Here is an 18,917-nt window from a genome sequence, read left to right as displayed (position 1 = left end):
GCGGTTCTCTCTGTTCTTTCTGGGAGTGCCACTTTTTCGCTTGTGTGGGTAAACCGGTGGAGGGCAGGTCGCCGTTGCGGCACAAACTCCCGAGGCCTGATTTCTGTACATACGCGAAGCGAAAACAAAGCAACGGAAATGTACTAGCGTAAGAGCACGTTGACCATTACAGAGATGGATGTCCGAGCTAAGCAACATGCTTTTTTCTCTGTACGGTGGTAGATGAACGCCCTCATGAGCACAGTGCTTGAGAGTGCAAACGCCTTCTATTCTCGTTACGTAATGCAGTCACTAGGAGCACCAGAGACACTTTTCATATTAGGCCAGTAAGAAGGATTGGAAGTGCTTCGAAGAAGGTCATGCATGTATTCTCTGTTCGTTCCTCTCTCAACTTGATGAGTGTTTGACTCCCGCCTCTCCTTTGCCTCCACCGATCTCGTTGAACAAACGTGTCTCTCCCATGTCTTATCTACTTCTCACGCTTTCTTGTTTGCCAACAACGCAACCAAAAATAAATGCTGCGTTTGCGGAAGATCAGTCTTTGGAGGAGCCATGCTGCGTCGCAGTGCGGTGTTAGCGGACAGCTTCAAGGAGCACTACCAGCGCGTGCACCTGCCTCGCCGTCTGGCGCTGCAGCGCTACATGAAGCGGGAGGAGGCGCGCCTGAGTAAGCAGAAGAGCAAGGCCGCTGCGGGTGTCGCAGCAGGCTCGCAGCCCGGGGAGGTGCCGTACAAGTACAACCGCTGGTGGGTTTCCAACGACCACGAGTTCGTGCATCAGTTTGCGTTTGTGGAAGACCCCGATGTAACGCGCGAGAAGCGCACGACGCTGCCGCTCGTGACGAAGGAGAACATCTGGAAGGAGCCGCAGCAGACCTACTTCCTGCCTTTTGCGCCATTCGTGCGCGTAGTGGACTACGCCAAGGACCCCGACACGAAGTTCCTGAAGCCGGTGAACATCCCGCGGTGGAAGGATTACATGCAGCGCACCAAGCCCGTCGTGCCACGCACGTGGTATTAAGCAAGAGCAATTCTACCCTCCTTTTTTTTTTCTTGTGTAGTCGTCGTTGGTGAAGCTGCGGTTTTGTGCGAGCTTTTTTTCCTCTGCGTAGAGCTCAGTGTTGTTTTATTGGTGGGAAGTGTCAGACCAACGTCTGATCTTGCGCGGGCAGGTACTCACAAAACTCCATTATAATAGTTTTGGAAGGATTTTGCCTTCAATACGACACGACGTCTTTGAGAAAAAGGGGTTGTGGTTGTGGATGAAGTGCACGGCCTGATCTTACGTGCGTGTGGGCGTGTACGCAAGCTGGAGAGGTGAAGTCTGCTTTCGGCTTAAACTGTTCTTCTTCCGCGTAGCTGCAACTGTTGGAAACGGCCATTGACCGTGAGTAAGACGTTGTTGCTCACCCTCTCTCTCTCACACGTGGTGCGCAGAGTGTTGCGGTGAAGCGAAGGAACGCTCTTTTATTTTTTAGTTCTCGCTCCCTTTCTTCTCCTCCTCCATTGGCAATGCGCGCTAGAAATACCCCCAACAAACAAACACACAGACAGTAAACGAGCGATGCTGCGCGGCCTCGTCAAGGACGAAAAGCTCACCGTGGAGCAGGAGCAGCACATCGGTGAACTGCAGGACGAAATTGATGAGATTTGGAACCGTCGCGGCAGCTACCAAGTTGACCCCGACGCGTGGGAGGACATGCCCTTCTTCATGGAGCACATCAGCGAGGAGGACATCGCCAAGAATGAGAGCTGTGCCGCCCTCGCCTCGATCGTGTACGACGAGGTGCCGCCGGACGAGATCGCAGAGAACCGCAAGGAGCACGGCAACCGTGCGCTGAACCTAGCGCTCAACCCGAATCAGGAGCGGCGTGAGAACCTCGCGCGTGCGGCGTGTTCGAGCTACACCGAGGCTCTGCAGGCCAAAGGCAAGGACCCAAAGCTCACCTCCACCATCTACGCCAACCGCAGTTTAGCGCAGTACATCATTGGCAACTACGGCCACGCGCTGGAGGATGCGCAGCGTGCCATCGTACTGAACCTGGACTACCGCAAGGCGTATTACCGCGCCGCGAAAAGCGCTCTGGCCCTGAAGAAGTACGACATGGCGCTCCAGCTGCTGGCCAAAGGCCGTCAGATCAGCCAACCGCCGATCGATGCAGCGGCGACGGCCGAGTTTGCCGAATTGGAGGCCCTCTGCACGCAGGGACGGGAGAAGAAGAACGCTGCGGACGCCAAACTGAACCGTACGGTGCGAGTGCAGGCCGCGAAGGTATCCAACGTCGCCCGTGCGATCACCTCGGCTGGCATTAGAATGTCGGGTAGGGGAGAGGTCACCAGCGAGCAGATGGGCGTCTACGGCGATCCGAAGCCCTACTTCGACACGGAAGGCCTTCTCCACGTGCCGCTTCTCTTCATGTACGACGAGTACCAACAGACAGACATCATGCACGACGTGGCGTGTGATGTCTGCGCGGCGGAGCTGCTGGACGAGCTGATGCCGTTCCCGTGGGACGACCGTGGCCGTTACCAGAAGTTTGACGACATCATCGTCTTCTACAAGATCGACGATGGCGTAAAGGAGCCGGAGTACTACGAGTTGCATCAGGGGTGGCCGCTGATCGAGGTGTTCCGTAGTGAGACATACCAGATGCCTCAGCTCATGCCGGTGCTTCACGTGATCTGCAAGTCTAGCGAGCTCGTGGAGCGCCTGAGGATTCGACGCGTGGAGTGAGCGAGTAATGGGCACTGCCTGGTTGCACCAACGTCGGGCGTCACGCCTTCCGTGAGTGCAATTTTCGTTTTTCCCCCGACGCTGCTTTTCTGCGCATTCAATCCGAGATGTGTGTGTGTGTGTGTGTGAGAGAGAGAGAACGTGTGGGGCGTTTCCCTTGTATGGTGAGAGAGGAGCTTTGGCTTTTCAATTCTGCTTAACTAATTATTATTATTATTATAAGGGTATACGTTTACGTGTAACAGCATTAAAACGGGAAACGAAGTCTTCGAACTCACAGAAGAAAGAAGAGGGGCAACGTGCCGGCGCAGGTTTCGACGCTTTCAAGCCGAAGTGTTTCCGCGTCGCTGCAAGTAGCGCTGCTGGCTCCAACGATGCGCACACGCTTGTTTGTCAAGGAGAAGCACTTCCCAAAGGATGCACATTGGCACTCTATCGCCGTCGCGTGCCCTTCACCAACATATCGGCAACAGAACATGTTCCGGCACTTTTTCCACCTCCCCTCTCATTCTTTCTCTTTCTCTAACCTGTTCTCCACGTCGGTAATTACGTTCGCTGTCAACCACGCGCAGGCATCTCACTCACTGATAACTATTCGTTTTCTTTCCTCTCCTCTCCCCATTCCGTATTGCCCAGATGCTTCTTGGACTGCCGGGGACGGTGTGGGCGGTGCTCGGCATCGAGTTTGCGGAGCGCCTCGGTTACTACGCGGTGGCCTTCTCTCTTTTTACGTACTGCACCGTCATGCTCAAGACGGGGCCATCCGCCGCCAACGCGATCATCAACGTCATTTACATCCTCATTCCCGCCGCCGCCTTCCTCGCCTCGGGTGTGGCGGACAGCAGCGTCGGACAGCCGCGCGTGCTCGCTGGCGCCTTGGCGTTGTACACCGCGTCGCTGCTGGCTCTCTTTCTCTCAGCCTGCCCCGGCATGTACGGCGATTTCCCACGTGATCCACTGACGATCAGCAAGGTGCTCTTTGCTCTCGCCCTCATCGGTTTCAGCGCCGGCTATGGCTCCATGAAAGTCTGCACGAACCCCATCATGGCGGACTGCGTTGTCTTGCGTTACCACGGCCGCTTGACGGAGGCAGAGGAGAAGGAGGAGGAACGCGACGGTGGCGCGGAGGCGGACTTCTCAAAGTCAAACGGGCGTGCCGTGCTCGCGCCACTGTCAGCAGCGCGTGAGACGGCAGACGAGGATGACAGCAGTGAACGTCCGTCTGCACTGGTGCGAAGCAGCATTGCGGAACCAGGTGTGAATGAGGAGGAGGGTGCTCCGTTTGCCTACGGTTCAATTCCAGCGGACGCCACGCGCACATCGGACTCACCCAACGCAGAGGTCCCTGAATCGCTACGCACGCTCTCTGAGACGCAGTTGGAGCAGCAGGCTCTCTCTCGCCTCTTCATCTACGCATACTGGATCTCCAACGTGGGCGGCCTCGTCGGCAGCTTTGTCGCGCCACTGCTGCGCAACTGGGAACACGCACGCATTGAGGTAGGCAGCGAGACGCACTCAACAGGATACTACTACAGCTTTCTGCTCGCCGCCCTCTCCGTCGGCCTTGGTGCTGCGCTCTTGTACCGCTGCTACCACTGGCTCCCTCATAATGCACCAGCACCGAACTACGTTCTTGTTCGCGTGTTGGCGGCGGCTGTCGCAAACCGGTGGAGCGTGTTTCGCGGAACGAAGGTGTTGGCCAGTTCCGCTGCACCACCGCCGCGTGACTGGTTGGATTACGCCTGTGCCGATCTGCACTCGACGCCGGACAGCACGGAGGTGACCGTGGAGGAGGATTGGCGAGCGGACCCTCACAGCGCATCGAGGCCGACCACGACACCCGCAACGGCCGACCCGGCCTCATCGCCGCCTCCTACACCCGTGCACGCTGCGCATTCGGTCACGACGCCTGTGTGGGTCGCTGACTGCCGTGCCACGCTGCGAGTCTGCAAGGCCTTCATTGCCCTTCCCATTTACTGGCTCCTGTGCAACCAGTTTAGCACGAACCTAATGTATCAAGCAGCCGCTTTAGACCTGCCAGACAGCGTGCCCGAGGAGCTGTTTAACAACATCAACACCGTCACAATGCTCGTGTTCCTCGCCCTCTGGGATCAGTGGATCGTGCCGCGTGTGCTACGGCACCGTGTGCCGTCGGCCTGCACTCGCATCGTCTGCGGTTTTGCGTGCATGTGTGCTTCGATGCTGGGGTGCGGATTCCTGCAGTGCGCCATCACGAGCCGTGGCTACTACGTGGGCGAGGACCGCTACGTGCTGAAGGAGGGGTGTCAGAAGCTGTCCGCGGGGTGGCTCATTGCGCCGTACGTCCTGCAAGGCTTTTCGGCCGCCTTTGTCGACCCAACCGTGATGGAGGTGGCCTACCGCGACGCCCCCACGCGGATGAAGGGGACGGTCATGGGCTTGTACTGGGTCGCATCCAGCGCCAGCGGCTTTCTTGGACTGGCTCTCTCGCCCGTCATGAAGCCGCAGAACGCCACGGTGCTCTTTTTTGTTTTTGCGGCAGCGCAAATGGCGGTGTCCGGGTTGTTCTACGCTGTGAACCGCGGCCACGCCTACTAGGTAGATTGAAGGATCAGTTTTTCCCCAGCTGATTCTCATTTGTTTCGTATTTCGCGGTTGTCAAAGCTGCGCTGAGGCTCCTACGCGTGTTTCATGGCAACTTCGTCGGCGGTGCATCACACTTCAATTCTTTTTTCTTCTGCACATGCTGACCCTTGTTGCGATGGCCCCTCTTTTTGGTTTAGCAAAATAGGTCCTCCTCTCTCTCTCAAAAAAAAGGAAAAGGAAGAGGCACATCGCAAAACACATATAAAACAGTAGTAGCTTCATCTGATTTTGTAACGGTGTTGACTGACTCCCATATGTGTGTCTCTTTGAAATAAACGCAAGGGAACGTGGATCATATATGCATATATATATATATATATATATATTTGGGGAATACGCCATTCTGGTCTTTCGTCCCCCGCCAGCGGGGTGTAGAAAAAGGCTGAGCGCTTTTCGTCGCTCTACCAGAGACAGTGTTTTATTTGCCCCCCTTTTATGGAAGTCGTCGCCTTCGGAAACGCAACAAATAACTCCTCTGTTGAAGCAGGAGAGGAGAACCTTCGCGAAACGCGCTCTCCCTCGCTCCTCGCTTTTCAATCTTCCCCCATCTCAATCCGGGCAATACATTCTATTTCCTTCTCTCCGCGTAAACCTACTCTTCCGTCTTCTCTCTTGTGCACTGTTTGCGCTCTTTCTTCCTACACATCCCGTGCATCTCGCTCTTTCACAGTTTGGACTCTACGCGCGTTTGGACCAGTTCCAGCGGTGCGGGGTATCACCGGGCTTCACCGTAAAGACGGAGCGCAGGTAGCCGGCCTTCTCCTTGCCCTGCGCATCCTTCCTGATGGCCTCGATGAGAGCGGCGTCGATCTTCTTCTGCAGCGCGGCGCGCGCGTCGGACACGACGGTCTTCTTCTCCGCCTTGGAGGTCTTCTTGGCCGCCTTCTCCGCCTTGGCCTTCTGCTTGTCCCCCATGAAGTCGCCCTCGCTCTTCGCGGGCTTCTCCGCCTTGGGGCGCTGGAACACCTCCGGCGTGATGGCCTGCGTGTCGACGTTCGACATGTCCACCTTCGTGGTGGTGGCGATGACGTAGCGGGAGTCGATGCGACGAATCGGCACACCGTTGTACTTCATCGGGCCCGAGACGACAAGGGGGCCGTTGTTCGGCAGCTGCTTCAGGATCACCGCGCGGCGACCGCGGAAGCGACCGGCGAGGATGATGGCGATGACGCCAGGAGCGCAGCTCTTGCGCAGGGTTGTGAACTCGGGGCTCTTGCGGGAGACCTTCTTCGCGCCCTTCTTCGCCTTGGCGGCCTTAGCGGCGGGCTTCGGAGCAACCATAATCCTGGGCGTTCGTGAGCGGCTTCTTGTTCGTCCCGAATCGAAGTGCGTCGTGATGAGTGCATCCTGCGAGCTCGACGCCACTTCCGCGTCGCAGAAACCAATGCTTTTTGTTTGTTCTTTACGTGTTCTTCACTACTCATTTTTCGCAAAAATAAGAAGAAACCGCCATCGCCGCAACAAAGAAGGGACAGCTCTCTGGCTTCATCACAGTGCTCTCTCACAAGTCATCAACGACTTGTTTTGTGTGCATGCGCTGCGCTGCTTTGCTCTCCCAATGCAGCGGCAACAGTCAGCAATGCCGTGACATCTCTCTACTCACGTAAACGTAGTTTGCTGCTTGTGGGAAACGAAAGCGTTGGTCAACAGCAGAATTGCGTTGCTTCATCTTCACGGGGCGCATATGAAAAGTCAGTACTGCCTCTGCTCTGTTTGTTTGAGGGCCGGCAATGATGCAAGTACATCGCACTGCTACGCTCCTTTTCGACCATTCTCACGGCACAATTCTTCATCTCCCTCTCCTTCTCTTTCTCGCTGCAACTTCGAAAAATGACAATCTCCACTCGAACTCACCTGAAAGTGCCTGCCGATTTATTTATCGAAAGAGAGAGCGTTTCTTCATTCACCGGGCTCGGTGCACTTCAGCCGCCTCGCACAGCATGAGCAGCAGCGACGACGAGTACGACCCGGCAGAGGTCGTCGTTACCGCCCCTGCGCCGCCGACAGCAGCAACGGCGGCGGCAGCAGCCGACAAGGCAGTTCCCCTTTCTCGCGCGGATCTCTTCCCTACCGCTGCGTCCCACGCAACGGCAGCGACACTTGCGGCGTCAGGACCCTCTCCTGCAGCATCCAACAATGCGACTGCAAACGGCGAGAGCGTCGATGGCGGCTACCGGCTGCGCAGTGACATCAAAGGCCGTGTCCGCTGTGTTGCTCTCAACCCGGCTGGCACGACGCTCTGCGCCGGCAGCGAAGACGGTCAGCTTTGCATGTGGGACTTCAACGCGCCTCTCAAGTCACACCGCATTGCGCCGACGCGGGTGCTGACGCCGTTTGTGAATCGCATCTCTGGTCTGCAGCCCATTATCGCGTTGACCTTCGCGAAGGATGGTAGCTACCTCGTTGCCTGTCAAGACGGCGACAGCCCCGCCCTGGTGCGGGCCTCCGGGGAGCAGCTTGGCTACTGCGCGATGGGGGAGCGGGGACTGATGGACGTTGTGCAGTGCCGCGGGCACCGCGCCCCGGTCACCTGTGTCGCGGCGCATCACAAGGACGCCGCTGTTTTCCTCACAGGCAGCCAGGACGGCACGGTGCGTCTGTGGAACCACCACACCTTCAAGCAGCACAGCGCCTATGCCGTGAAGCACGGGTCAGGGCAGGTGACGGACACGCACGTGGTGGAGAGCGTGACGACGTTGCCGCATTTTCGTGGTGGGCAGACGGACGTCTTTGCGAGCGGTGGACAAGACGGCTGTGTTCAGCTGTGGGACAGTCGAGTGAAGTACCGCCCGGGTGGTGCGCTGGCTACGGTGGATATGTTTGCTGCGGCCACCACGGCAGACGTCGCCGGCAAACGTGTGGAGGAGGACTTGTTTTCCGATAAGCACGTGGGAGGGTTGCTGGAGGTGCACGCTGCCGCTCCCTCTTCCGTGGTGGCATCTTCGCTGGATTGCAGCCTCGCCGTCCGTGTCGGTTCGGTAATAAAAATTATTGACCTGCGCCAGCTGTCGGGCAGCCTAGGGGCATCACCATCGGCGGTGGTACAGGAAGTCGCAGGTGGGCTCCCTTTTGTTCTCGATACGACGTGCCTGGCCCCGCGAAGTAGCAGTCTTGCAAGCGTGCTGACATGCACAAGCCGTGTGGGTTACCAAAACGTTTCTGGCGGTCATGTCGTTCAGTACGCCTACCGAAGCAGCACCCTCCCATTTGATCGCACGATGGTCTGGCGTGCAGGCAAGCCGGAGGAGGACGTGCTGTGCGTGTGCGCCGATCGAAGCCGGTCTGATGGGTGCGTCTACGCGGGTCTCTCCTCCGGTGAGGTGGTCGTGCAGAACGCCTTCGCAACGGACAAGGACGTGCAGCCGATCGAGGCATGGCTGCAGACGCGCCCCGAGCGTGAGGGACGCGGCCGCATGCCAGGCGAGAAGGCACCGCGCGTCAATGACGATGACGCCGATCTTATGGCAGCTTTGTTTTGAGCAGGCAGTCCGCAACGAATGCAGCGGAATGTCTCATGTCGTCCAAGGCTTTGCGCGTCAAGCAAAAAAACCGTTGGTCGTGCTGCTGGGCGATGAACGCAAGCACGTGTGCTCAGAGAGATAACTAGAATAACTTGAACTGCGGAGTACGTTGCATTGGATACTCCGCAATCGAGGTCGACGTAGGTGGCACTTCAAACTGTATTTAATGAAAGCGTTGCAGCGACCGCAAGCCGCTCAGCGTGGATGCTCTCGCGCCACAAAGAAGACCTTCGTTTCTCTTCCCTCAGCCAACTCGCACCTGAGACGTTATGAGTCGCAAGAAATGTTCTACTCTTTCTTTTGTTTTTCCGCATCTCCATTGAATCTTTTCACCTTGTCGTTTACAACACAACACAGGAGACCCACACACGGTGCCAAGTCCAGGCAAGCGTAATCAGACTTGCACGGCGACAGTGGGCGCTACACACTGCCGCTTGCGTTCTTCATTCTTTTCGCTGTTCGTTCTAGGAGTTGCTTTTTCCTCTCTCTCAGTAATTTCTGCTGTCCATGGCGGGCGCTGTTGAGGCTGTCGCGCGTCCATCGTGTGCTGCCACAAGTCATGTGAGCGAAGGTGCGCAACCACCAAAGCGCCGTGACATTGACGCGTTCATGGTCAAGTACTCTGCGCACTTGCCTCACCTGGTCTTCGATGACGAGGGACGGACGCCCACCAACGGACTTCGCTTGCCCGTAGTCTCTTCTCGCTTCATGGCGCCGTATCTCTACACCGGTGTGGACTACGCCCTCGTCCTCGCCGCCTGCTTCCCCGCCCGCTGCATCGATCTCGCGTCACTGAATTGGTCGTCCACTCCACTCGCCTCTCAACGCCTGGGCAACCTGCGCGTGTTTTGCGAGGCCGCCAGGGCCCTCGCGCTGCCCGATGCGCCGCTCTCGGCGCTTCAGGCCGAACTCCTGCAATGCAGCCCGGCCTGCGTGGTGGCGCACCTGAAGGTGCAGCATTGGCTCTACAGTCTCTCTCTGCGCTTCGTGCCGCACGGCGACCACGACGCTGCGACGCTGCGTGCGGTGCATCGCCACTTGCAGCTGGGCGAGCCCTATTTGAAGCGGCAGAGGACGGAGTTGGGCCAGCGGTACGACACCTGCCCGTCGGTGCACGAGTGCGCCCCCTTCTCCGCAAAAGACCTTCAGCGGTGCTGTGGGCCTGTCCTGGCGCCGGTCCCACCCTTTATCGAGGTGCCGGTCGCGTCCGCGCAACCAGGTCCCTCCTCGTCCAACTCAAGACGTGGAGGCAAGGAGAACGACATCATTTCCACCGCTGCCGGCGGAACCGATAGGTCATCGAAGAGTGACGACGAAGAAGGCGGCGGCGCGTTGCGAATGGCGAAGCAGAAGCCGTGGTTGAATTACAGCAAACCGTGGCTGTTGCCTTCTTTGCGAGCAGCGGAGGCGAAGAAGGCTGCCAGTGAGGCTGCTGCGGCCAAACAGGAGCAGGAGGAGCGGGAGCGCAATCCTCGCTACAACGCTTTTGTTGCGCAGTCAACGGATGTTAATCAGCAGTACATGCTGTCGAGGGCCGCGGCAGCGGAGAAGCGCGACCAACTTCGTGTCGTCAAGGCGTTCATTGTGGAGGAGATCACAGAAGGAAAGCCACTCGATTTTAAGGAGCTCGTGGACCGCCTCAGAGGGCAGCGCTGATGCTTCTTGCTTTATTTTTGCTGTTTGCCCTTCTCAAATAAATGCAGTGATTGTGATCCAGTGAGAAGCTTTTTTTGGGGGGAGGGGGGGGGTAACAGTCGATTCCATCTGCCTCCTCGACTCTAGAGTTTCCAGAACACGTCAGCGTGCTACTGGCGCGGGATTTCATTTCCTTTCCCTTTCTTGCGGTGCTGCAGAGGTGGAGAAGCTGGCGAGGAAAGGGGGTCACTTCATTCGTTTGCTAGATTTTAGACTTTGCCGTGTTCAACAACGACACGCGTGCACGAAAAAGAAACAGAGGTCAAAGAGAAAGAGAGTGAAAAAGAAATAGCTGCTTTTGGAGGCCTCCTCCTCGCGTATGATCTTCGTACTCAGGAAAGCATTATAGTTACGGTTTGCAGAGCTGAGAGCATTGTCGTGTGAAGCTTTTGCTAGCTTTACGCGCGCTGCAGATCGGCGAACTCTTGTGGGGCAAGAGTTTTTTTTTCCTTCTTTCCTTAAAGCCAAAGCAAGGGTGTATACACGTGGAGTTTACTGTCACAACGTTTTCGCTCCCTCCCTTTTCTCTTTTGTTTTTTTTCTTCTTCCTTCCGTCTCGATGGCAAGCTGCCGGCGATCAACTTCGGTGCGGTGGGCATGCATTCGCACCCGTTGCGTTGCCGTTTCTGCATAATTCGTTGTGTCCTCCAATGCAAGTGAACAGCGACAGAGAAGAGAAAACACAATACAAACACCGTCTTTTTTTCTGTGTCGTTTAGCAACGCTCTTTGAGCCTCATCCGTATCCGCGCATTTGCTGGACTTGCTGAAGCAAGACGGCGAGGCTTTTCATCGTCATGCAAGTGCATCTCCGCATGTGTTACCGACGCAACAGTACGTTGTGCCACAATGCGGGATCAACCCTCACGTGCGCGTGCCGGCTGGCGCATGCCGGACGTCGGCCGGACGCACGAGCGCCTCTCTCGGCGCAGGCTCTCAAGTTACGACGTGCCTTGTGGATGCGCATGCACCCTGTGGAGCGCTGGACCTCCTTGGTGGACCTTGGCCGGCGCGGCGCGTACTTGATCGAGAAGACACCCGCGTCTCCGGTGGCCGATGCAGCTACCACACCGTCCTTCTCTTTTTCTTCGGGCAGTAGCGCACCCCTCGGCAGCTCCGATGACAAGGTTCACTTCAGCGACGCCGCCACTGCGGCGCACCGACAGCTCTGCGCCGCCCTCCCCTACCCCGCGCGCCTGCACCTTTGCCTGTCTCTTCTTATGTGGGTTCGCTGTCTGCGCGACGTCCAGGACACACTGGCGCGGCTGCGGCTGCCCTACGCGGTGGTGCGCCGCCCCCAGCGCTACGCCGTTGCCGACGTCTACCCCACACGCCTGAGTGAATGCTGGGTGGACGTGCACACGACGGTTTCGACCAAGATGAACCCCCGGCGGAACTCTACGGCGGAGCAGGTGCCCGCCCCGCACACGTGGGACGTCGAGACAGCGGAGACGATGGAGGACGCCGCGACGGAGTCAACGGTTACCCTCGACGCCGGACGTGTCCTGCACGGCCGTCCTCGGCAGCTGCGTTTGTCTGGCAGGGCGCTGCTGCGGCGGGTGCAGGGGGTGCAGCCGCGGGCGAGTGTCGACGACGACGACGTGGTGACCCGACGCACTGAGGGCGGCAGCGAGGGCGGTTGGCAGCGTCGGCGCCGTCGGCGGCTGCTTCAAAGCGATGCCGCGGCCACGTTGGCGGGCCCGTCTTCGCTTTCCACTGAAGCTGCCGCGGCGGCAACAGACGTGTTGAATGCGCGGCGTGGCCCCTCGCTGGAGTTTCAGCCGGACGCAGCCCGATGCGTCGCCCCTGTCTCCCTGGAGGCGCAGCCGGTGGAGGACGCGTTGTATCACGGCAACGAACGCCGCGGCGAGGGCTGCCCAATGAGCGACGATGGCGAGTCGACGCCAAACCCGATTTATATCCACGTGCCGCCGTTCGAGCCGGAGGGCAACGGCGGCGCGGAGGCGGAGGCGCTGCTGCGGCACTGTGTCATGGCGCACGCGGCAGTCCTGTCAAGTCTCTACATCGAAGGCCGTGTAGTGGACTTCAGCACCAACCACACGGTCGTCGCCGCCTACGTGCAATTGTTGTGGGAAGATTTGATATCAGACCAGTACCTCCGCGTGTCACTCATCGGCGCAGAGGCAGCGGCGGCGGTGACGTCGCATCGGCCGTATTATCCAGCGTGGTGTTGGCGCAGCGTGCTCGTGCTGCTGCCCCCGAAGAAGTCGGGACTGTTCACCGTGCGAGATCGCAGGGCTGCCGGTTACTCTGCCGTGCTCCTCAGAGATTGGGCAGCGCGCATCGCGCAGGCAGCGCCGTGCGCCGTAATCGTGGACGGCAGCGAAGCAGCCGCGGCTGCCTATGTCCAGCAGCTAAAAGATGAGGTGGAGTGGATTCAGCGCAGTACGAACCCCATCAACGCCTCGGACGGTCCCGCGTCGCCTCTGCCGTCGTCATCGAAGCCTTCGGTGGAATGGGTACCGATCACCACACGAGACACGGTGACCGGTGCACTCCACCCGAACAGCGAATCCCATTCAGCGACCGCACCGGTGGCGTTTCAGCCACGACGCGCTGCAGCGTCAAAGCAGTCGCTTTTTTCTGTTGCTGTCGCTGCGGCTCTTCACGTGCTCCGTCGTCAACCGAGAGCGGAAACGGATGACGGCGCTGCCGTTACCACTGCGCGACACGCAGCTCGACAGCAGCGCTTCCTGCAAGACGTAGAAGAAACGCTGCGCGACCGTTTCTACATGTGCGAGTTTCTTTATTCCCCCACTCAGTCTTGCCTCCCGCCGTACCGCTTCGAGCGGTGGGTGTGGGAGCAGCTTCCGGACAACGTCCGCGTCGTCGGCATCAACACGGCCCCGCTCGATGTGCTTTACTACTTTCCCCAGGGCGTCTTCTTAACGCACAAGGTGGGGAATGCGTTCCGCTACCGTGCGGTGGAGCGCACCGTGGTGGCGAAGGATGTGGTGCCGTCGTGGTCGTCGCACCCGCTGCGGCACGTCGCCACGCAGCTCAAACGGCTCCGTCGGCGACGGTGGCGGCGACACGGCGGGAACGTCGCGGACGGCCTACACGCGGAGCTCGCGTTGTTGGACCGACGCGAAGTTCGTCGTTGCGCCGCTGCGCAGCGGTCCGAGGCAAAGGCAGCACCCCCTTCAAAGTCTGGCGCGTCATCGCACGGTTCAGCGGTCAAGACTGACCAGGGCAGTGAGGATGCGGGCGAGGACGGAGCAGAAGTTGCAACACACGCGTTGGTGCGCGAGCGCACGGTGGAGTACCTGGCGGAGCCGTCGAAGTGGACACTGCTCGCTCTCGCCACCGCCCGCTTTTTCCGACTGTGAGACAAACTTAACTTCAATCGCTGTGTGCAGTCGCCTCACACGTGGCAAGCGCACTCCTCCGTGTGGGTCGCCAACACGGAAGTCAGCGGCCTCGCAGAAGGAGAGAAAACGGTAGAGCGCAAAAAGACATCTGCAGCTCGTTTTGTCCGCCGCGCCAACGTCCTGAGTCTTTCGCTTCCTCTTTGCCATTACTCACCAACGCGCAGCAACTAAAGAGAAATAATAAAAAAAGAAGCTGCAGCGTGCGATCAACATGTCATCCCGCGCTGTACAGCTGCGCCCCGTCTTGCAGTCTCCACACGTTATCACCAACGGTCCTGTGTAGGACAGAAGAAGACGCGTGTAACACTGCAAACCGCACACTACCTGCAGTCCTTCTCTAGAAGAGTAATTGCACCTGTTGGTCTCTCAACTGCCTGAGATTCGTGTGCGTGGCAGTTCCCGCATGAACGAACAGAAGACGTTAAAACCCTGCGCGTCATGCGCCTCTCCTCTTCTGATCTCTAATGCCCCTCTTCTGCATCGGCGCTTGTTGCTCTGCCTGTGCAGTGTGCTGTGGCTGCTCTGCTCACCTGTTTTGCACGCGAACGCGGTGTTGTCAGTGGGGCGTGACTCCTCACACTCGTAGGTACAGCCCCATCTCGCAACACCTAGAGCTGCCGGCCTCTGCCGCGTTTCCCCGTGGCGGTTGAGGCGGCTTCGATTGCTGCTGCTGGCTCAGTGCCGCCGCTTGCTCCCCCCGCGTGTCGTGCTGCTCTGCGCCTCCCGCCGCTAATGATGCGTGAAGTGCGCTTCTCTCCTCTTCCACAAGAGCAGAATTAACCAACTGACGCTTCTGCGTGTGATGCCGAGCGGTGCTGAACGGCAAGGATGGTGGAGGGCACGCGCGCACGCGGGGAGGGCTTGCTATGCTGACTGGTCTGGTACGTTGGCGCCGTGCTGTGTGTAGCACGCGCGGGCACACGTTGATGAAGCTGATATGGTCCGTGTTTCAGACCCATCGTGACGCACATTCTACTTTTATTACATATCCTCTGAGTGTGTGGCCCCCTGTCGCTGCTTCTGCATCGGCGCTTGTTGCTCTGCCTGTGCAGTGTGCTGTGGCTGCTCTGCTCACCTGTTTTGCACGCGAACGCGGTGTTGTCAGTGGGGCGTGACTCCTCACACTCGTAGGTACAGCCCCATCTCGCAACACCTAGAGCTGCCGGCCTATTCAAGGTGCTTTCCTGTAATGATGGAAGAGCGGTGCTCACGTAGGGCGGGCTGCACGCTGTCCCCCCCCCCTCTTTCCGCGCATCTCCGGCTTTGATTGCGCTGAGCAATAGCGTGGAGTATGAAGAAGTGGTATGTTGACTGCCTCGGGGGAATGATGAAAATGTTTTCTATCGGCGGTACTGTGAGTGCAACTTCTTTGTGTTCTGTATCGCTTGAGTGTATATGTTTGCTGTTAGAAAGCGGTTTATCCTATTTGTCGAGTTCCTCAATCATCTTTTTCCATCCCTCGAGCTCTCTCCTTCGGCTGTCTCTGTCGCTTCATGTCACAGAGAGAGCCCACGTCATAGTCGAACCCAGCCCCACCGCTGCTACACTCGCCGGATCACCAATACAAAGAAAACAAGTAGCGAAGGCCAGTAAGCCACACCGTCACCCCTCTCATCAATGCGATGTCTCTCTTTGACGATGACGGCAGTCTCTCTCCCTCCAACTCGGCCTCCTCCTCCGACGTGGATGAAGGGACGCTGCCGCTGCGGGCCCCACCGGTCCCGTTGTCGCGCTCTGCAGGCGCTGCGGCCTCTTCTTTTGACGTCCCTGTCAACGGCAACAACAAGTACAATAATAATAGTGGTGGTGGTGGCGGTGCGCCACTTACGGTGTTGGAGCAGCGCCGTCGCATGGTGGAGGCGGACGAAGCGGGGCGTCTGTTCGGCGGCCGAGGAACGGCGCCGTGGCGCAGTGCGTTGATGGGACCTCCACCCGCCTCGTCAACACCCGGCGAGACGAGCAAGTTTGGGAGCTCGATCGCAGCCGCCATGAACCTGCGTCGTGAGGAGAAGGAAAAGACGCTGCTGCGACGTCTGCAGCAACAGCGCAGGGCAGAAGACGAGAACGGCGAAGGTAATGCGCTCGCACAGACGGACCTGGAGGTGGGCGTGTTCGTGACCGCCTCCTACAAAGCTATGCTGCAGCGCAACATTCGCCCTGTTGCGAAAGGAGCGCACCGGACGGACACGGACGATCAGCTGGCCCAAAGGGGGAATGCGGACAGCGAAGACGCACAAGAAGAGGACGACAGCGACCCGCTTTCAGCGTATTTGCGACAGCTGGAGCATCGAAGACACGCATCGACGATCGTACCCGCAAAAGCAGCTGCGGGTGATTATTACGATCAAATTATGAAGGCGCCGCTGCGGGAAGAGAAGAACGACAGAGAGGGCAACGTAGCAAAACAGCATGAAGTTTCTTCGGCCGTCAGGGCGGCGGAAAACGATTCTTCTGATCTTTCCTCGGACCCCACTCGTGTTGCCCCTCCGACGTTGGCGGAACTGCAGGACCTCGTTGGCGCCGCTGCAGCGCCCTCGGCAGCACCGACGTCGTCTTCGTCGTACGCGCAACCAGAAGACGCCTTGCGAAGTAGCGCATCGGCAGTGTCCTCGGTGGCGACAAACGAGCAAAGTCAGCCGTCTGTCGTGGACGCAGAGAGGGAAGAGCACAGCGCCGTACTCGCACACGCGCGTCTCGTGTACGACACCCGCGAGGCAAGACGGCGACGCACCGGCACGGATGCCACGGTGCAGGCGTGTGCGCGCCGCTGCGATGACCGCATCGCGTCCGCGTTGTTCTGTTCCCTGAAGTGAATGACGTGGAGAGGAGATTGCCTACTTCATGTCCCTGTCGAAGTGACAGGGACGTGCCCGAAAAAAGAAAACTTGAAACATGCTGTTTAAACTGTAGAAGGAAAAAAGAAAGGGCTTTGTGATGCACATGCATGGTACATGAGTGTTGCTTCAGTCACAGCGCTCTTCATGCAGGAACACAGCAAGAGCAGCAACGCACGAGGCAATCTCTTTAGTTCCATGATCATGACTTGAAAGGTCGATGCGTTGCCTTTTCACCTCTCTCTGTGTATCGCCCGGTATTCATTTTCTTCTTGTTTCCCCTCTTCCCCGTTGCTCTCCACTTATTCGGCTGCATCCTGATCAGCTGCCTCTGCTCTATCGTTTCTCGAGTTATTTTCCCTTTCTCTACTCATTTCTCATTTGACGTCGGCTAGGTATGTAAGATTTGCTTTAAAGCCTTTTCTTTGTTATCTTCAAACGCTTGAACTTTCGATTCGCTTCCTTTCTCCCTCCTTTCACTTTGTTTTACGGCCTTTGCCGTGTGCTGTGCGCGCTAGACCATCGGATTCACTTCTGCGCTTGTGTGCGTTGGATAAATAGTCGACATACATTGCGCGTCGTTCCACACACGCTGCCCAACGACTCCGGGTGAGCATTCAACGTCCAAACGCAGCAGCAGCAAATACGCCGACTGTTTTTTTGTTTGATGAACGATAGAAAACAACTAGATAAACCGATAGAGAAGACCGAAGGAAAAATGGCGGAGTTATTCAACGACCCGGTGTACGTGTTCCCCCTGGATGGCTCGGAGGGCCGTCCACGCAATACGGCAAACTCACAATCCACAACTCCCGGCCAGACATCGTCGACGGAGGTCTTCTCCGGTCCCGTCATCCCCGAGCACCATGGTTCAGTATCCAGTATCGTCTCCTCTGGTCAGTACGAAGTTGCGGCGCGGGAGCGCCGTGTCAGCTGCTCGCCTCGAGGCGACAATTTGATTAGCGTGGTGACACGGAGCGGAGACGAGCTGCACTACCCGGTGGTGCACGGCCGTGCGGGGGGCAGCATCTGCGCGCAGTCCGCAGGACTCGAGCCGATGATGCCCAACGCGGCGGCGGCGCGCTCCGACGTCGCCACCCGGGTGCGCCGTCACGCCTCTCTCATGGCAAAGTCCGTCTCCCCGCACGTCGTCCTTCACGAGGAGGACAAGGAAGCGGAGACAGCGGCGGAGACGACGGAGATGTACCAGCAGAGCCGTGCGACACCATCCTCCATTCAGCGCCACCGCCACGGCAGCATGGGGAGCAACCGCAGCCCGCTGCCCACGTTGGCCCTGCGAGGGGAGCCGGTGGAGGAGACGGTGCGCACCACCAGCCCGCAGCTGCCCTCGGCGTGCTCGTCGCTCACCAATACGCCGCGGCAGACGGCTCGGCGCCCCTCCGTCGCCACCTCACTGCGCGATTTGAGTGCCCTCGACAACGATGCAGATAGGCACGTGCACGCCGTGGTGGACGGTGTCGCAGTGCGGGTGGAGGAGACGGGGGTAAGCACCCCGGAAATGGCGGAGTACTTCGCGGACACCACCTCGGACGCGCACCTGCAGTCCTCCGGTGTGTTTGACAACAACCTTTTAGGAAGCTCGTCTTCAAGCCTGGCGTTGCATCACAGCTTCGCCACGCAGCGGCAGTCGCAGCAGTACGGCACCGTCGCGGTGGTGCACCACCCGCAGACGGAGACCGGCGTGGGCGGCGGTCCGGCACGGTCGGGCTCGCGGGTGAGTCACTTTATGCACCCCATGCTAGAGCGCCTAATGCATCGTATCGAGGAGCAGGCCGCCGTGTCCCAGCAACTTCTGCAGCGCATGGACGCGCTCGAAGGCACGAACAAGATGCTGGTCGACCGCCTCCTCAAGCTCGAGGCGGCCATGGGAGCTAGCCAAGGGGGTGAGGAGGTCGTCGCACGTGTTTCTGCGGAGTCAGCGTCGCCGTCAGTGACGCGCGCCTCTAGCTCAATGAACTCCGCCGCGGGTCCGTCCACGCGCGCCCCTTCGAAGGCGGTGAACTGAGAGACACATCTGCTGTGAAGTTGCGTTGTATAATATTGAGAGCTATTACGCTGCGCGGGTGCGAAGAGGATGGTTTTCGTGTTTGTTTGGTG

At 58.6% G+C, this 18,917-nt stretch overlaps 9 protein-coding genes across 11 annotated transcripts; 8 read left to right on the top strand and 1 right to left on the bottom strand.

The window, feature by feature from the left end:
- Positions 1–532: 532 nt before the first annotated feature.
- On the top strand, positions 533–1,020 carry ABB37_07564 (putative mitochondrial hypothetical protein; the record flags this gene model as incomplete). Its single annotated transcript, XM_015806250.1, has 1 exon — positions 533–1,020. The coding sequence occupies exon 1, from the start codon at positions 553–555 to the stop codon at positions 1,018–1,020; it is 468 nt and encodes a 155-aa protein (XP_015655172.1). The 5' UTR covers positions 533–552.
- Positions 1,021–1,521: 501 nt separating this feature from the next.
- On the top strand, positions 1,522–2,733 carry ABB37_07563 (hypothetical protein; the record flags this gene model as incomplete). Of its 2 annotated transcripts, none has more annotated exons than XM_015806249.1 (1): positions 1,522–2,733. In XM_015806249.1, exon 1 carries the CDS (start codon positions 1,564–1,566, stop codon positions 2,731–2,733), a length of 1,170 nt encoding a protein of 389 aa, XP_015655171.1. In that variant the 5' UTR covers positions 1,522–1,563. The 2 variants fall into 2 exon arrangements, with proteins under 2 accessions (XP_015655171.1, XP_015655170.1); XM_015806248.1 differs by having other exon boundaries at positions 1,549–2,733.
- Positions 2,734–3,304: 571 nt separating this feature from the next.
- On the top strand, positions 3,305–5,310 carry ABB37_07562 (hypothetical protein; the record flags this gene model as incomplete). The annotated part of the gene is made up of 1 exon (XM_015806247.1): positions 3,305–5,310. Exon 1 carries the CDS (start codon positions 3,370–3,372, stop codon positions 5,308–5,310), a length of 1,941 nt encoding a protein of 646 aa, XP_015655169.1. The 5' UTR covers positions 3,305–3,369.
- Positions 5,311–6,036: 726 nt separating this feature from the next.
- ABB37_07561 (putative mitochondrial 60s ribosomal protein L6) lies at positions 6,037–6,639 on the bottom strand (the record flags this gene model as incomplete). Its single annotated transcript, XM_015806246.1, has 1 exon — positions 6,037–6,639. One exon carries the CDS (start codon positions 6,637–6,639, stop codon positions 6,037–6,039), a length of 603 nt encoding a protein of 200 aa, XP_015655168.1.
- A 579-nt stretch (positions 6,640–7,218) lies between these two features.
- ABB37_07560 (hypothetical protein) lies at positions 7,219–8,837 on the top strand (the record flags this gene model as incomplete). Its single annotated transcript, XM_015806245.1, has 1 exon — positions 7,219–8,837. Exon 1 carries the CDS (start codon positions 7,299–7,301, stop codon positions 8,835–8,837), a length of 1,539 nt encoding a protein of 512 aa, XP_015655167.1. The 5' UTR covers positions 7,219–7,298.
- A 398-nt stretch (positions 8,838–9,235) lies between these two features.
- On the top strand, positions 9,236–10,535 carry ABB37_07559 (hypothetical protein; the record flags this gene model as incomplete). The annotated part of the gene is made up of 1 exon (XM_015806244.1): positions 9,236–10,535. Exon 1 carries the CDS (start codon positions 9,387–9,389, stop codon positions 10,533–10,535), a length of 1,149 nt encoding a protein of 382 aa, XP_015655166.1. The 5' UTR covers positions 9,236–9,386.
- A 605-nt stretch (positions 10,536–11,140) lies between these two features.
- On the top strand, positions 11,141–13,923 carry ABB37_07558 (putative mitochondrial hypothetical protein; the record flags this gene model as incomplete). The annotated part of the gene is made up of 1 exon (XM_015806243.1): positions 11,141–13,923. Exon 1 carries the CDS (start codon positions 11,371–11,373, stop codon positions 13,921–13,923), a length of 2,553 nt encoding a protein of 850 aa, XP_015655165.1. The 5' UTR covers positions 11,141–11,370.
- A 1,543-nt stretch (positions 13,924–15,466) lies between these two features.
- On the top strand, positions 15,467–16,778 carry ABB37_07557 (hypothetical protein; the record flags this gene model as incomplete). The annotated part of the gene is made up of 1 exon (XM_015806242.1): positions 15,467–16,778. The coding sequence occupies exon 1, from the start codon at positions 15,588–15,590 to the stop codon at positions 16,776–16,778; it is 1,191 nt and encodes a 396-aa protein (XP_015655164.1). The 5' UTR covers positions 15,467–15,587.
- Positions 16,779–17,123: 345 nt separating this feature from the next.
- Positions 17,124–18,825, top strand: ABB37_07556 (hypothetical protein; the record flags this gene model as incomplete). Of its 2 annotated transcripts, none has more annotated exons than XM_015806241.1 (1): positions 17,124–18,825. In XM_015806241.1, the coding sequence occupies exon 1, from the start codon at positions 17,518–17,520 to the stop codon at positions 18,823–18,825; it is 1,308 nt and encodes a 435-aa protein (XP_015655163.1). In that variant the 5' UTR covers positions 17,124–17,517. The 2 variants fall into 2 exon arrangements, with proteins under 2 accessions (XP_015655163.1, XP_015655162.1); XM_015806240.1 differs by having other exon boundaries at positions 17,317–18,825.
- Between the last annotated feature and the right edge of the window lie 92 nt (positions 18,826–18,917).

The sequence above is a fragment of the Leptomonas pyrrhocoris genome (genome assembly GCF_001293395.1).
Source record: "Leptomonas pyrrhocoris isolate H10 chromosome Unknown, whole genome shotgun sequence".
NCBI classification, from domain to species: domain Eukaryota; phylum Euglenozoa; class Kinetoplastea; order Trypanosomatida; family Trypanosomatidae; genus Leptomonas; species Leptomonas pyrrhocoris.
This window is presented reverse-complemented; position numbering and strand designations above follow the sequence as displayed.